We start from the raw sequence: 14030 nt of genomic DNA on the forward strand, positions 1-14030 counted from the left end.
ATCTTCCATTAGCTACACTACACATAATACCAATAACGACAATCATTCATTCTTTCTAATGACAACATCAAACTCCAATTACAGATTTCCCAAAAACAATACAATTTTCCTACAAATTACTACAATTTAAATGTCTGCTACTATTACCAATTTCACTTTTTTTTTTTATATATTAATTGTTATCCTTATAAGCATCTCTCTCTATATATATATATATATATATATAGTCAAGTTGATCTAGAATTTTTTTTAAATCGGATCAAATACCTGAATAAATAGATTCAGAATTGAATTGAACGGTTGACTTTTTTTAAGACTGAACCATATTGTAGCGTTGAATTAATTAGTTACAATTCTAAATTTTTTTAAATTTTTTAATATTGCTAAGTAAATAAGATCGTGTCAAATATCTGGAAATAAACATTGAGAACTAGATTGAGTCGTTAACTTTTCTTTAGGACCGACCTGTATTGTGTCATTAACTTTATTAGATACAATTCTGGAAATTTTCAAATCCACCAATTGTACTAAACCATACACTTTAGTAGAAGATCACTAAAAGCTAAAAAAAAAGTCCTTTTAATTTTTACAATTACAATTATACTCACATCATCATCATCATTTTTTCTTGCCAAAAGTTTCATGTTAAAACTTTCAATAATAAAAGAAGCAATAACCAAAGGGTAAATTGCATACGTGGTATACAATCTTTGTCTCCTTTCATATTTTAGTGTACAACTTTCAATTTTGCACATAAAACTGTATAACCTTTTGGTGACTTCCACTAAAGTGTACAACCGGTAATTGTGACCGGTCAACACAAAGCAAACGCGTCACGTCACAATTTGACATCCTTAAAAGTCAAAAGTTGACCGGTCAATGTGAAGTCAACATGCCATGTCAGCAATTTTCACTTTTAGGGAGGTCAAATTGCCGACGTGGCGCGTCGACTTCCGGTCATAATTAGCAGATGTACACTTTAATGGAAGGTCACCAAAATGTTGTACAGTTTTATATGCAAAATTGAAAGTTGTACACCAAAATATGAAATGAGACAAAAAAAAATTTATATACCACGTATATAATTTAACCAAAATAAAGAATAGAAAATAAGGAATTCATCACATCAATTATTTCTCATTCTGAAAATGATATAAGATGTCAATAGTAATGTTATTCCTGAAGTTAGCCTAATAAAACCTTAAATTATTCATAAAGTATACAATTACGAGCCACATTGGAAGAATAGCAAATTTGGCATAGTGGTCCAAATGCATATGTACAAATAGCAATATGATTACTAGCATAATTTTTACTATCCAATACACCTACAAATTTGACAAAATGTTTAGAGGAATTATTTGGCTGAATGCATCTCAATTGCAAGAGTGTCAAGAAAAAACAAAACAAAAACTCAAACAACTATGCTTACCGCATCCATCATCATTCAAATAATCACTATCGAATAAAGGGTCAAATTCGCCATTAAAATTGACATGAATGATCAATTTAGCTTAGATCAATCTTTGGGTATTATTCCGGTTTTTAAAATTGACGTAAATGACCAAATTAACCCATGATTAAAACAATCCTGAAAATATAATATAGTTTTGATATCTGAATAATATCATGTTTATATTTTGATACCTGAAATATATTTTTATACTTTTTTTTGATAGAAATTGGGACGAGACAGAACTAGAGCGGGGTGAGCACCCATGGCCCAAGAACTGTCAAACTCGCAATATATTAAAAAAAGAAAAAATGAACGTTTGAACAAGAGGAGAGGAAAGAACAAACAAAAAGAAGAGGGGATGAGAAAAGTTTAGAGAAAATTAAGAGAAACGCAAATGAGAAATATTACAAATGTCATCATTGATAAACCTGTGGCAAAAATTAGGAGCGGAAGACCACCAATTGATCATTGAAGAAGAGACTCCAAATTTTGCCAAAGCATCAGCAACTCTATTTCCTTCCCTAAAGATGTGAGAAAAGAGAATGTTCATCCTAGAGCAAATACTGAGACAGTGCAACCATTCTTGTCGAATACTCCAAGGCACATCCATGGAACGATGTTTAAGCAGATTAACAACGTACAATGAGTCTGACTCAACCCAAAGCTGATGCCAATTTTTCTCCCAAGCGAACTCAATTGCGAAAATAGCAGCTCTCAATTCAGCCATATAAGCAAAAGAAGGAGGGATAGAAAAAGCAAAACAACCTTTGGAAAAACCTCAATAGTTGCGAAAAATACCACCCGCTCCAGCCTCGCCAGGAGTGCCAAAAGCAGAGCTATCCACATTGACTTTAACCCAGCCCGGAGGAGGTTTAAGCCAGTGGACCGGAATAGTGTTGGGAGCAGGAGGCGGCCTAGGAGAAGCTAGAATTACTTTATGTGCCAGTACAGAATATCGATGCAACAATACTATTTTGAGTAGTTTAGTGAGTTTTTTTTTTTTTTGCTTCTATCAGAATTAATTGTTTGTTACCCATACTTCTATTTCAAGGGTTTTTTAAAGATTTCTTTTGTTAGTACGGTTTTGGATTTTATTTATTTTTCTCATATTTTATCATTTAATATAATTATTCATTAGCAAAAACATTTTTAAAAAAGAATTTAGTAGAATTAAAATTATAAAGTCAATCAATTCTTATCCAAAATTAGGTAGGTTCTCTTTATAAATAAAATATATCTGAATTTTATTTTCATCATATTAGCCAAAAATTTGGAAAAAAAATTTAAAAGAATAAACTCTGTACGACATTCATGATTTTAAAAAAACTTATACACTAGTGCATAATAAAATCGATGCACTAATACATTTTGAGGGGTTTAATGAGGATTTTGCCTCTGTTTCGAGAAGTTTCTATCATAATTAATTTTCATGGCCTATACTCCTATTTCGAGGAACTTTTAGAGTTCTTCTTTGTTAGTGCAGTTTCAACACCTTTTAAGTATAAAAATAGATTTACGATATCAAAAATATATTATACTTTTATTGCTGATTTGATCTATGGGTTAATTTGACTGATTCTAAGGCAATTTCGACTCCTTCATACACCACCACAAATCTTAATCTTAAGGACAATGAGTCGTTTGATGATCCCTTTCTTTACCGTATTGTGGTTGGTGGTCTTCAAAATGTCAAAATTAGACGTTCGGATATTTCTAGCCCCGTAAACAAAGTTAGCTAGTTTATGCATCAAGTAACTCTGAATCATTGGAAAGCTATAAAACGAATACTTCATTATCTTCGTTCTACACTCTCTCATGACCCTAGACTACACAGAAGTAGTAATTTTGAAATAAATGGCTTTCCATATGCTGATTGGGGTGGGGATTTGGATGACGGAAAATCAACCTTCGGTTATACCTTATTTGTTGGTCCCAATCTTGTTTCAAAGTGTTTATGAAAACAATGTACATTAGCTCGCTCATCCACTGAAGTAGAGTATTGGGCTTAGGAATCTCTTGCTTAAAAAATGACTTGGATTCGCATGCTTATGTATGAAATTCATTATACTTTATCGCAGTGTCCAGTCTTATGATGTGACAATTTAGGAGCAACTTACTTGACAGTAAATTCTATTTTTCATGTTCGTTCCAAGCTTTTTAGAACTTAATTTTCATTTTTTATGACAAAGTTGCAAAAAATGAGTTTCGTGTTTGTTACATTCCTACATTGGACCAAACCATAGACTTGCTTATGAAACCAATTTTGAAGACTCACTTTCTTCAGCTAAGAGATAAACTAACGGTTTAGCCACCATTAATATACGGTGTATAAAATATTTAGTTATTAATTAATCTTTAATTAAATGTATCTTGATTTAGTAAGTATTTGTTTGTAATTCAAAATATATTTTTGTTGTACAATTCTTTAAGGGTCCGTTTGGTATGCCGTAATGCAATGTAATGTAATTAAACTTGTAATTACCATGTTCGATTGTTAAATAAATAGAAAATGAAGAAATGTAATTACCATTACAATATTTATGTTTGCCTAAATAAATATAATCATAAAATTTTATTTGCACAATTAAAATTAACGAAAAACATGATAACATGAAAAATGAGATTAAGCGAAAAACGAAAAACACGAAAAATACAAAAAATGCAAAAAAAAAAAAAAAGAATCAAAATCAAATACAAAATTAGATTAGCTGAAATCAATTTAATTAGTGCATATATATATAAAAAATTACTTTTTTCTCGTTTTTAAATTTTTATGTTTTTCTATTTTTTGCGTTTTTGAAGATGATAAGAGGTTAGATTGATGTGTGGGATTTGATAAATGAGAGGTTAGAGAAGTTTTGAGAGTAACAATTAGGATTACATGCTTTGGATGTAATGAGAATTCAACTCATTTTTCTATGTAATGGGGATTACGAGCTTTATTGAACAAAATGTAACCTACGGTTTTCTCATTACATTCTAATAAAATTAAAAATTGCATCCGAACATAGTAATGAGCTTTTAATGTAATGGACATTCCATTACAAAGTCCATTACGTCTTAACAAACGTACCCTAAGATAATTAAATCAATACAAACAATACTAGTAATTATATAAACAATGTGACATGCATCAACGTGGAGCAATGCTCTCCTTTTAAAATGAATTTTGAAGTGAGTTCATAATTGTTATTGGCATGTGAAAAGTAGATAAGATAAGAAGGTACATAGATATATATATATATATATATATATATAAGCTGCCGGCAACAGGAAATATATATGTGGATTTGGAAAGTAGAAAGAAAGAGTTATCTTGAAGAAGAAGAAGAAAGAGAAGAAGGGAAAATCAATACTTGGTGTCAGTCTATGCCTATCACTTTCTATTATTGTGATAGAAAGCATACCCTCCTCCTGTTCCAGCAGTGACCACTCATTTCTTTATTTTTCATATTCTGCTGAGCTATGCTATGAGTGGTCCTTCCTTCAACTATTCCTTACATTTTCTCAATTCATCATTCTTCTTCTTATTTCAATTCAACCATAATACCCTTTTCCTTCCTATATATAGCAACTGTCTTTTTCTATGCCAATTCATTTCTCTCTCTCTCTCTTTTTCTTTAATAAATATCACATGTTATTCATAACCAAAATATCCTACATCAGCTTAGAAATATCATAACAACATTATTTCATTACATGTCAAATTGTGTCCCATGAAGTGATGAAGACAAACACAACTTGTAAAATCACATTTTAATTTCTCACATCAAATACATTTTACTCACAGAATATTAAAAGGAAAGTTTTAGGACACTCAGATTAACAAAGTAATTACTTAATAAGGATGTGGGAACTTCAAAATGGTTGTATCGGTAGATTCTCCCCATGTGCTCGGAACGGTAACTTAGGACACTCAGACGTTCTTTATTATTTGGTGCGGTGAGCGTGGAATAATAAGCGACTCCCATCATCATCTACTATGACCTCTTTTCTACCGTGGTAAAAACGCTCTCAAATGGCTGATAAGAAGGCAACTTCCACACCGATTAAGGAAATGTTAAACCCCCTGATCGGGGAATCAAGCTCCCGGTAGGAAGAAGCCCCACTAAGTCTAAAGGGACTACCGCAAAACCTTGGCCCTTTACTTACGGAGGTCAATTCCGATGAAGAGGCTTTTTAGCCCTCTATGCAGCTCATCGGTGTGATCAAGAGTTTCAAAACAACCTAGACGGTTCAAACAGCGACCCAAATGAAAATCAATGAGTAACAACAAGCCGTCCAGGAGGAAAACACCAAGATTTGGGAATTCTTTAAAGCCCAAGCAAGCTCACAACAATAACCTACGATATCGATTTCCTAAGCACCACCAATGGCAGCAATCCCAACCTTGCCCGCCAAAGTCACCCCACCTGCAATGCATCTCGTCTGATCTCCACTAACGGCCTCACAGCCCACCGACCTAATTCCTCAAGCTATGCAGTCACTGCTCGTTCTAGCACCACTTTTTATAGCCTCGAAGGATATTGAGAAGCTACTGGAATCCAAAATTTAGAGGTTCCTTGACAAGTGAGCCCTATATGAAGCTATAGGGGGAACATCACATCAAGCAAGGTCCCTCTCGTGCATCACATTATCGACACCCGATTTCCAAGAGATTGGAAAACCCCTAGACTATTTTTCTACTCCGGTATCGAGGACCCCAACAACCACGTTGCCTCATTTATGAGCACCATAAACTTATATTTGAAGGGTGATGACATCATGTGTAAGGTCCTTCCCACTACCCTATTCGGAAGCGTCCAAGAATGGTACATGTGTTTGGCCCTTGAATCCATCGACTTTTTTGACCTGCTTAAGGACCTCTTTGTCTTCTACTGCACGGATGCGGCCAAGGTCAGGAGAATCAGCTTGTATTTGAAATATATGCGACAAAGGCTAAGAGAGCGGCTCAGAAATTTCCTCTCTAGGTTTCATCACCTGCCTCCCAAGTCAAATGCCTCAACTTGGAGTAGGACAATAAATGAGCCGAACCGCTCATGAGCGTCTCGGTGTTCAGCTCGATTATGTTCCACTCGATTTATAAATGACCCAAGCTTGAGCATGACGAAGCTTGTCTTGAAAGCTCGTAAGTAGGATCGATTATAGGTTCATGAATAGACTCATGAGCAAGCTCGATTATCATGTTCATGAACACGTTCATGAGCAAGCTTGGTTTGATTATTATTTTAATAATAATATTTCGATAAAGGAAAAGATGTAAACTAACGTAGTTTTGTGTAAAATTAAGTTTTGTAGGTGTCAAAGCTATGTAGTTTTATGTTAAAGAAATTTCAAATCAATATATTTAATAAGTTGTTCGCGAGTGAAATTCATGAACTAAATTAAGGACCTGCTCGCGAGCAAAGCTCGTAAACAAGCTCATGAACAGAATATTGAGCTCTAGCTCGTTAATGTTCTGATAAGCTTAGCCCGACTATACCAAAGCTTGGCTCCGTCCAATTACAACCATAACCTAGAGGTAGTGCATGATGCTTTGGCGAAAGGAACATCTTGTAAACCCTTAAAGCAAAATGTTTTTGCAAACTCCTTTATTTTTTCGAGGAGCTGATGGCAATGGTGTAAACTTTCATACGCTATGATGAAAATGACGGACCATCGGGCTACAAAGAGTCCGAGAAAGATAAGTGTAAAGACGATGGGAAGTAAGAAGAAAGGGCCAAACAATATGCCGACTCGAAGGAGACTAGTAGGCCCAGAAAGGATGATGGCCATATGCCTTAATGCTCACGATGAGAGGAAAAAAGGGTACAATCACATAGTACCACTAAGGCAGGCCACTCAACTCGCTCAAAAGTGCACTACTCAGACAAGGTAGTGCAACCACTGCCCCATAAGGTTATGCAACCGCACAATGCATCCTCCTCGGACAGATCACTCAAACCCCAATAGACAAAGAGCTATATTACAAATATCACAAGTCCTCTAAGCACTCAATAAAGGCCTACAATCAATTATAGATAGAGATTGACAAATGTCTCGAGAAAAGAGCCCTGCTTTAGTTACCTGCCATATTGATAACAACCAAAGACCTTGCAAGCTCCCAAAAAGGCAGTAGCACCATAAAATACCACATTACCAATGGGAAATTCAAGTCATTCGAGAAGGAGCACATGCTTACTCTTAGGGTAGCCTTTCTAGAAAAAAAGGGCATGCTGAAGAATCTCATATTGTTCAATTGACTCTCTGCACCCCCCATTTCTGAAGCCTTAGTGGTGACACTGGAAATTATGGACTTTAATATGAATATAATGTTTGTGGACATACGTAGATCAGTCAACATTTTGACGTAGAAAGCCCTCGAGGCAATGAAGTGCAGCAAGAGCAAGATCCAAGAGGGTACCTTTCCACTGTTTGGACTATCTGACATCGAAGTACCATTTCTAGGCCTTATCTCCTTGCCCGTCGTCCTTGTTAAAGAAGAAAATGAGGTCAAACTCTAGGCTGATAGGGTGGTGGTAGACATTCTGCTCGTATACAATGCAATTCCGGGGAGACCCTTCAGCTCGACCGCGACAACCACCATCAACATCTCTGCCATCAGCCCCACTCTCCTATGAACTCGAGGAAATTTGGTCATCATAGGGGGCCAACAGCTCACAAAGGGAATTCACTGGAAGGCCACCCACCCTGAACAACTCTAATAGTCGAGGACACCGTAGAGGACATACGTGGACCCAACTCACAGCCCATTGAACATGTCATCAATCACGGATGGCCACACTATCAAAATTGGTAGTCAACTCTCCACAGATCTATTAGAGTCAATCAAGGTTGTTCTCTCATAAAATGAAAAAGTCTATACGTAGACCACTATAGACATCACGGGAGTTTGCCCCGACCACGCCACACATCAGCTGGACATCGATGCTTCACATAAACCGGTGTATTAGGGGGCTGTAGGAGGAGGATAGACTCTTGTCAAAACCTTATAATTAATAAAGACCTTTTGCTGATTAGTAGTGTAAATGAAAGAGCAATGCATATGCTTACAAAAGCTGTGAAGCATGCGCCTGTTGAGTATGTTATTCTATAACAATCAAAGGCGTCGGATGAAGCTCTTATCCGCGTAACTTTTAATAGTGATGATTGTAATAACATTTTATCTATTCCTATATCTGCCAATAAAGACACAAAGTCTTAGTTATGGGCTCCAAAGCATAATATGGAATATACGGTAAAAAGTGGATACAATTTGAGCCTAAATTAGAGTGCACAACACCCAACTAGTTTTTGGAAAAAGCTTTAGGAGTTGAAGATGACGAGCAAAATGTGAAATCTCCTTTGGCGGGTTTGGAAAGGTATTCTCCTTACATGTGTAACTTAATTTTGAGGAGAGTTGTGATTGATCAGATTTACAAACTATGTGGGATAAGGTCTAAATCTATCTTGCATATATTTAATGAATCTTCTTATGTTGTAGCGGTGTGGAACAGTGTATTGTTGAACTGTTTAACTATGGCCCCTTCAAAACTAGATGAAAAATGTTTTGGATGTTTTCAATGTTGAGTTTGAGTAGCAGTAATTTGGAGCATCTGATACGGTAAGAACCGTGCAGTTTGGAATGAAAATAGTGTTGCTGTGGAAAGTAGCTTTAAATTATGTTAAAACTGCTGAAGACAAATTTTTTTTGGAACCGCTGAGTTGCAGGCTTGATCGTGCCCCCGTCAAATGTGTTAAAACTGAATGTAGATGCATCATTGTTCCTGAAGCGGGTTTCATTGGTATCGAGATAGTGCAACATAATTTCTATGTGAATTTCTATAGTGTTTTCACGATTAGGAAATCTGAGGATTTTTTTATCAAGTGATGAGTATTCGTGAGGCACTCAGTTGGTTAAAAGGCAAGGGATTCGATGGGGTTAGAGTGGAGTCTGATGCGTGAGTTGTGATTGATCACCTCGAGTAGCCTAGCTTTCCGCTCGTCTTATGGGATTATTGTTGACAAGTGTAGATCTTTTCGTGATTCATTTAATGATATAACTATCCGCTTTATAGATCGTTCTGTGAATGGTGTCTCTAATATGTTAGCTCAAACAAACCTTTTTTTTATCAGAACTTTCAGAATGGATTACTATTTTCCGAATTTTATTATTCAATCTTTGTATTCAGGTTGAGGTCCTAAGATACCCTTATTTATTTGAGGTTGAGTTTATATTTATGTCTACATTTGTAGGGACAAGCAAAATTGAGTAATAACTAAAAACCAAAAGGAAATAATGTGAATAGGAAGAGGAATGAATTAATATGAATGGGAGGGATAGTGAAATGAATTTGGATGGTCAATAGAAACTCCTTTGGAGAATGACTTAACTCTTTGTAGCCCATCTTTCCTTTTCAGAATCTTCTTTCTTTGCCCACTCCATTTTTCATCCAAATTCACATTTCTATTTCATCTCCATATATCTCATTATTATTACCCAATAATGTCAACAAGTCAACATGACACCTTATTAAACTCAATGCATCGCATCATCAAATACTTGTGAAAATTTCTGTACCACCATCAGTTAAAAAAAATTGCTATTTCTGTACCATATTTCTCTAGGTGAAAATTGATAAAGATTATTTTGATGGACTTACCAACAATCTAATAATTGTAGCCATGCTTGTATGCGTAGGTGGGCGGTGGGCCACTTTGGGCTTACATGTGTATATGTATAATTAACATTATTGTGACAAAAACTATTCATGGTATACGTATATCACGTGATGCTCATATTTTTTCAAAGTAATGTACAAAATGAAATTGCTAATTTTATTTTATTTTATTTTTTTAAATAGTTGCAGGATAGACTAAAAATTAGACTTCCCCAAAGTTTGAACCAATAACGTTAATTATCGTCAAGGCTGCCTGGCTTTGTTAGGGCGGAACTTTACATTTTATTAAGTTCTTAATTATTCAGATTATTGTGATAAGGTAATGGTAAAATCTTATTTCAAAAGATAAAATATATAATTTCAAACATAAATTAAAACGAATAACGTGTTTTTAAATGAATTAAATATTTACGTTAAAAAAGATCAATAGCTTAATAAAATCAATAAATGAAAGGTCATAGCTTTTTTGCCATGACTCAATCTATCCCATGACATACATGATGCTTTTTGGTATTGACAATAATATGCATGATGATAAAAACTTGCATTAATATTAATAGAAGAGAAGCAACTGTTACACTATTTAAGCAGAACTGGTAAATAAATAAATAAAAACAGAAAAAAAAGTCATAAACAACCTATGTTTTTTCCATCTGTAGCAAGTTGAGTCAACTCTTTTGACAAAAAGAAACTAGTCTAATTTAGCTAAGATAATTGGGCTGCAGTTTTTTTTTCAAAAAGGCCGAGCCTGTGATCTGCGAGTCTAGACCTGTAAGCAGATTTCTTATACTCGAACCAAGTGAAATGTTCATATAAGCTTTCTTCACCCTCTTTCAAAAGACACGGTAATGCTTCTATCTTTTCATTCAAAGCTGGTCCACCAAAATATATCATTGATATTCTTGATTTGTTTGTGTCAGCCAACACTCTATGCTTCACACTTCTAAACCTTCCATTAGTCATTACCTGCATCCAAATCACACTTACTTTTATTCATTTATAAAAAAAACCCAAAATGTTTTCAATTCAATCATAAAAGTACCCTTTTGTACTTTTCAATCATCACTATGAAATCTTTTCTCCTATTTTACTATTGGAGGGTATTTGGATCTGGAGTTGGATTCCAAGGGATGGGATGGGAGGATATGGAGATGTTAATAAATGGAATTAAAAAGAAACCTGGAGGGCATCGCCAACATTGATGAAGAAAGAGGAGTGATCAGGTGGGACTGAAACCCAAGTCCCATCTCTAAGACATATTTGAAGACCAGTTGTGTTATTGGATCTTAAGACAGATATTATCTGTGGGTCTGTATGCTCCCCAAAACCAATCAAATTTCTACCACCCTCCGGACATGGCGGATAGTAATTCAACCTGAAACAAGAATCACTTTTTTCATCTTTTAACAGTTTACTCAACACATTCCTCGGCTCTATCCCCAATCCATCCGCCATTAATTCCAACACTTGGTAACTCATTCTCTTCACTTCGGTTACATATTCCTCCAAATCACACCTGAACAACAAAAACAGAGCATCTTAGTCTATTTCCTTCCCCTGTCAAAAACAGAGCAAGCATTAGAAATTGAAATTACCTGAAATCAGGGTGGATAATGGGGAGGGATTTATGGAAAGTGGTATTGAGGAGGAGATATTCAATCCAACCAATATCACCATTAGGACCAATTCGTTTGTTACCATACCCAAAAGGATTGGGAGGAGCAGCTTTGTCTTTTTCGGATTGAGGGAGATTGAAGAAATTGGTGGTTAGAGTTTCTAAATTGGACATGAGTTCCAATGAGACACCATGATTAACCAATTTGAAGAACCCGAATTCGTGACAGGCATCAACTATGAGGGACTTAGCTTGGGGGTGTTTGAGGTCTATGACTGGAATTTCAGTAAAGAGGGAAGTGGGTTTGCATGTTTTGATTAGGGAGTAATGGTTTAAGGCAGTCTGAGATAGAACAACCATGGCTATAAGGAAAGAGGAGGAGGAGGAATGGAGAGAAAGGTAAAAGGTGGTGGGATATATATATAGATGGAGAAATGGGGGAAGGGAGGGACACTATAAGAGGAAGCCATCTGGCTACCTTTGTGTTGTGTGTCTGCTTGGTATCTATGCTGTCGAGAATCACTATTTTTATTTCTATTTCTATTTTTCTTTTTTTTTTAGCCTCTCCATTTCATAATTGGAATTTTTTTTTTTTATAATCCATTAATAACATATTTACCCTTCTATTTATTCATTTTGACATATATACTTCTGTATCAAATAAACAAATAAATTTATGTTTATATTTTTCAAATAATACTAAAAATATCATAATGTAATGAGTAGGTTTATTTGGCATAACTATTAATTGGACAAATAGACCATTAATATCTCAATTTTGCAGTGCCATTCAAACAAGTTCCTTTACTTTTGACAATGAATCCACGGAGAGAAAGGGGTGGAGAGGATGAAATGATTGGCAAGTGAAAAGGCCGTGGAGGTGGAGATGAATGAAGAGATAGAATGGAGAAGGCCATAAATCGAGAGGTGAGGAAAAACGGCATCGTTTGGTGATGATGAAGAAGATGTTGACGCTAAAGCTGGTGTGGAGGTTGACATGTTGGTCTGTTAGATTAAAGCATTTTTTGTGTTATTTGAAAAATATAAAGATATATTTGTGTTTTTATTTGATATAGGGGTATATATATCAAAACAAATAAATATAGAGATAAACATGTGTATTAACCCTTTTATAATAGAAATAATTGGAAAATCTAAATCATGCTTTGAACTGCTCAAAATTTAACCAATTAATTTTGGTTTAAATACACTTTTTTTTTTTTTTTTTAATAAAACACACTTGAGTTAGATATTTGCTTTATTCTACTATATATATATATATATATATATATATATATATATATATATATATATATATAACATATTCTGATAATAAAAAAAGATGGCCTCTTAACAACACTTATATTTGCTTTATTCTACTATATATAACATACACTTGAGAGGTAGATATTTGCGTTTTCCTATATGTATATATCTTAAATATTCATATAGACCCTCTAACCAAATTGAATTTGTCTTTGACTACAGTTAGTTTTAGATTGATTAAAATTTTAGCGTGGAGATTCAAAGCATTTTAAGATTTAAATTTAACCAGTTTAGATTTAACACCGAATGAGAACATTCAATTTGATCATTAGAGTCAATACGAATATATATATATATATATATATATATATATATATATATATATATATATATATATATAACATACTGCAATTGCCGCGCTCTTAACAATAATAATACGATTGAGAGTTTTCATAATTTCTTTAAAAAACTATTAATAACAATAAGTTACAATTTTTTAGCCGTATGATTATTAGGGGGTTGGAAAGGGAGAGTTTAGTTTAACCCTTCTAGTTGACTTCTTTTTCTTTCTATATACAATATAAAGATGTTATTTCTTTTTTCGCTCCTAACAAACTACCTTACATGATTTCCTATCTCTTGTACTCATCCTCCTTTTTGAAAGAGTAGATTTATACTTTGTTGAACTCAAAAGAGATCTACAACTTTCCCATTATCCAATCTAGTAAGAAAACCCGACTTGACTTAGCTTGTATTAAGAGCTGAATTGGCACGCCTAGTGTTCGGTCGCTGGTTTAGGTTTTCAAACCAAATAACAATAACAGATGAGATTGTTTGTAAACTAATCCCAAAACTGACTCAGTAGAAATTGAACTTCATAACTCCAAATACCTAGATTGCTTATATTTCCTCTTGTAATCTTCTAACTTTCCCATGAATATTGCTTATACAATTTTAAGTCTAATATTTATGAGATGGTGTAATTTCAAATCTCATTATTAGAAGTTAGTCTCATTAATAGAATATATGTTTT

General features: G+C 34.3%; 1 protein-coding gene across 1 annotated transcript; it reads right to left on the bottom strand.

Annotated features, from left to right (window-relative positions):
- Window positions 1–10643: 10643 nt before the first annotated feature.
- On the bottom strand, window positions 10644–12142 carry LOC136232884 (gibberellin 2-beta-dioxygenase). The gene is made up of 3 exons (XM_066022343.1): window positions 11712–12142; window positions 11296–11632; window positions 10644–11082 (listed from the first exon to the last, which is right to left on the bottom strand). The coding sequence occupies exons 1-3, from the start codon at window positions 12089–12091 to the stop codon at window positions 10822–10824; spliced, it is 978 nt and encodes a 325-aa protein (XP_065878415.1). The 5' UTR covers window positions 12092–12142; the 3' UTR covers window positions 10644–10821.
- Window positions 12143–14030: the final 1888 nt, after the last annotated feature.

This window comes from Euphorbia lathyris, chromosome 6, assembly GCF_963576675.1.
Source record: "Euphorbia lathyris chromosome 6, ddEupLath1.1, whole genome shotgun sequence".
In the NCBI taxonomy this organism is placed as follows: domain Eukaryota; kingdom Viridiplantae; phylum Streptophyta; class Magnoliopsida; order Malpighiales; family Euphorbiaceae; genus Euphorbia; species Euphorbia lathyris.